Source organism: Echinops telfairi, unplaced genomic scaffold (genome assembly GCF_000313985.2).
Source record: "Echinops telfairi isolate 266 unplaced genomic scaffold, ASM31398v2 ScPeMD7_7420;HRSCAF=8458, whole genome shotgun sequence".
Classification (NCBI taxonomy): Eukaryota; Metazoa; Chordata; class Mammalia; order Afrosoricida; family Tenrecidae; genus Echinops; species Echinops telfairi.
In genome coordinates, this window is record NW_022111320.1 from 53170376 (window position 1) to 53173208 (window position 2833).

The following is a 2833-nucleotide window of genomic DNA, read 5'->3' on the forward strand; positions in this document are numbered from 1 at the left end:
CTCTCAGTACACCCACACTCTGACCCCCCACTGTCTCTCAGTACACCCACACTCTGAACCCCCGCTGTCTCTCAGTGCACCCACACTCTGACCCCCCACTGTCTCAGTACACCCACACTCTGACCCCCCACTGTCAGTACACCCACACTCTGACCCCCACTACTCTACACGGTTCAGCGTATAGAAGGGAGAGGAGGCTGTCAGGCGGGGGAAGCCCGTGCTGAGTGGGGTCCGTGTGACGGAGCTGGTGCTTCAGGGGCTGAGGGTCGGGTCGGATCTAAGCCTGCCTGCAGGGGTGGGGCCCCGAGACTGGAGCCCTCGCATCTCCCCCAGCGCTGGAGGGTGGGGAGTCCCCAGAGGATGCTCGGGAGCCCCTGCGTGACCCTGGCCCGCTGTCCTCTCCTGCAGCCGGGGCCCCCCACCTCACCCACATCACAGAGTCCCTGGTGGAAGCCACCATCACAGTGTACAGCACCGTCACCTCCCAGCTGCTGCCCACGCCGGCCAAGTCCCACTACACCTTCAACCTGCGGGACCTCTCCAAGGTCTTCCAGGGCATGCTCATGGCCGAGGTGGCCAAGGTGGAGGTGAGGAGCTGGGTGGGGGCCCCCAGGGCCCTGGCAGCATGCGGCCCCAGTGTGGGCACGCTTGGCGAGGGAGGAGGCTGAGGAGACGCCTGCGCCGGGCGCTGTTGGCAGGACCTGGTGCAGCTGCTGCGCCTCTGGCACCACGAGAGCTGCCGCGTGTTCCGGGACCGGCTGGTGAATGAGGAGGACCGCGGCTGGTTCGACGGGCTCCTGCAGGGCCGCCTGGAGCAGTGGGACGTGTCCTTCGCGGCCGTCTGCCCCTTCCAGCCCATCCTTTACGGGGACTTCATGTCTCCGGGCTCTGACGTCAAGTCCTACGAGCTCATCACCAATGAGAAGAAGGTGGGGCCCAGGGAGGGCCGGGTGGTGCCCCCCCACCCCAGGAGCTGCTGTTGGGCTGCAGGTCACACAGCACCCTGGGACCCATCCCTGGTGGGGTCCTCCCCGTGCTGCTCCCCCGGGCCCCGGGCCCTCTCTGAAGCCATCCCTATGGACGCCCTTGTCTGCATCCTCCTTCCTGGCTGGTCACGTGGGGGCGGCAGGCCCAGGCTGGCTGGCCCTGAGAACAGAGGCCTGATGCACCCACGCATCTCTCCTGCGGAGGGGCAACAGGCTTTCTGGGGCGGCAGCCTTTGTCGGGACACCCCAGAGCTGTGATGTCCCCTGGCCTGGGGTGTCCCTGGCGTCCCCAGATGATGCAGGTCCTGGAGGAGTACATGGAAGACTACAACCAGATCAACACGGCCAAGCTGAAGCTGGTGCTCTTCCTGGATGCCATGAGCCACATCTGCCGCATCAGCCGCACCCTTCGCCAGGCGCTGGGCAACGCGCTCCTGCTGGGCGTGGGAGGCAGCGGCCGCAGCTCCCTCACGCGCCTGGCGTCACACATGTGAGGCCTGGCCATGTGGGGGGTGGGGGGAGAACAGGAGTGGAGCCTGGCTTTCAAGGAGCGGCGGCGGTGGCAAGACCCCAGGCGGGCGGGCTGGCAGGGGCTTGTACTTGTGGGCATCCAAGAGGGTTCCCAGTGGAAGTAGCTGTGGGCCTGGCCAGGAGAATGGAAGGAGTGGGCATGCCCGGCCGAGGGAGCAGCTTGAGCAAGGCCTGGGGGTGAGGGAGAAGGGGCCTTCAGGGCCCGGGGTGTCAGCACGTCTGTCCAAGATGGGAGCAGGGCCCTAGATGAGTAGGGTGAGGGGTGGGCACCGGCATCTGGAACACCGGGCCAGCCTGCCCCTGCCCCAGGGCGGAGTACGAGTGCTTCCAGATCGAGCTGTCCAAGAACTACGGCATGGTGGAGTGGCGTGAGGACGTGAAGAGGGCCCTGCTCAAGGCCGGCTTGCAGCACCTGCCGCTCACCTTCCTGTTCGCCGACACCCAGGTGCCAGCGCGCCCCACCGGCAGGGTTCTCTATCAGCGGGGTGGGCCTCGGAAGAAAGTACACGGGGCTACAGAGACGTGGGCAGGTCAGAAGCCTGGGGCCAAAGTCCCCCTCTGAGGGGGGGGCAGGCAGCACACAGCTCACACCTTCAGGACCAGGTGCAGCGCGCCCCACCTTCAGGACCACGGGGCTTCGGCCCGCGGAAGAGCGCGCCCGCTCCGTCTTGGGCGCTGCGCCCGGAGTGGTTCCCGGGCAAGGAGGATGCGCTCAGGGCTGGGGGTGTGGGCGGGCAAACCAAGCCGCACTTAGGGTGGCGGGCTGTCACGGTGGGCCTAGTCGAAGCCCCTAGACCCATGCCCACCCCAGTGCTTCCCTGGCACAGACTGGGCAGGCTCTGGTCATGGGAGCTGGGTAAAGGGCCCGTCTCTGCCCATGGCCACGGGGTCCTGTGAGGGGCAGACGCTGCAGTGGGGCCGGCCCGGCTGCAAGCACTGGGGCCACGGCTGGGAGGCACTGCTGGCGGCTCAGTGGGGGGCAGACCCCCGAGCGAGCATTCTGCCTGCTCGAGCCCCCTGCCCTCTCCCTCCCTGCAGATCAAGAACGAGTCCTTCCTGGAGGACATCAACAACATCCTGAACTCGGGGGACATCCCCAACCTGTACTCCCCAGACGAGCAGGACCAGATTGTCAACACCATGCGGCCCCTTGTCCAGGAGCAGGGCCTGCAGCCCACCAAGGCCAACCTCATGGCTGCCTACACACGGCGAGTGCGCAGCAACACCCACATGGTGCTCTGCATGAGGTGCGCCAGGGCGGGCCGGGACCTGCAGCGGCTGAACGGAGTGGGGCAGGGGGTGAGACGGGGGGCGGG

The 2833-nt window shown here is 67.1% G+C and overlaps 1 protein-coding gene across 1 annotated transcript in view; it reads left to right on the forward strand.

The window, feature by feature from the left end:
- Positions 1 to 2833, forward strand: part of DNAH1 (dynein axonemal heavy chain 1) — a 58414-nt gene that overhangs the window by 42690 nt on the left and 12891 nt on the right. Inside the window, exons 44-48 of the mRNA XM_045297415.1 lie at positions 409 to 587; positions 699 to 929; positions 1280 to 1476; positions 1827 to 1962; positions 2556 to 2764. Coding sequence (XP_045153350.1) covers positions 409 to 587; positions 699 to 929; positions 1280 to 1476; positions 1827 to 1962; positions 2556 to 2764 — 952 coding nt within the window. The remainder of the gene's footprint in view (positions 1 to 408; positions 588 to 698; positions 930 to 1279; positions 1477 to 1826; positions 1963 to 2555; positions 2765 to 2833) is intronic.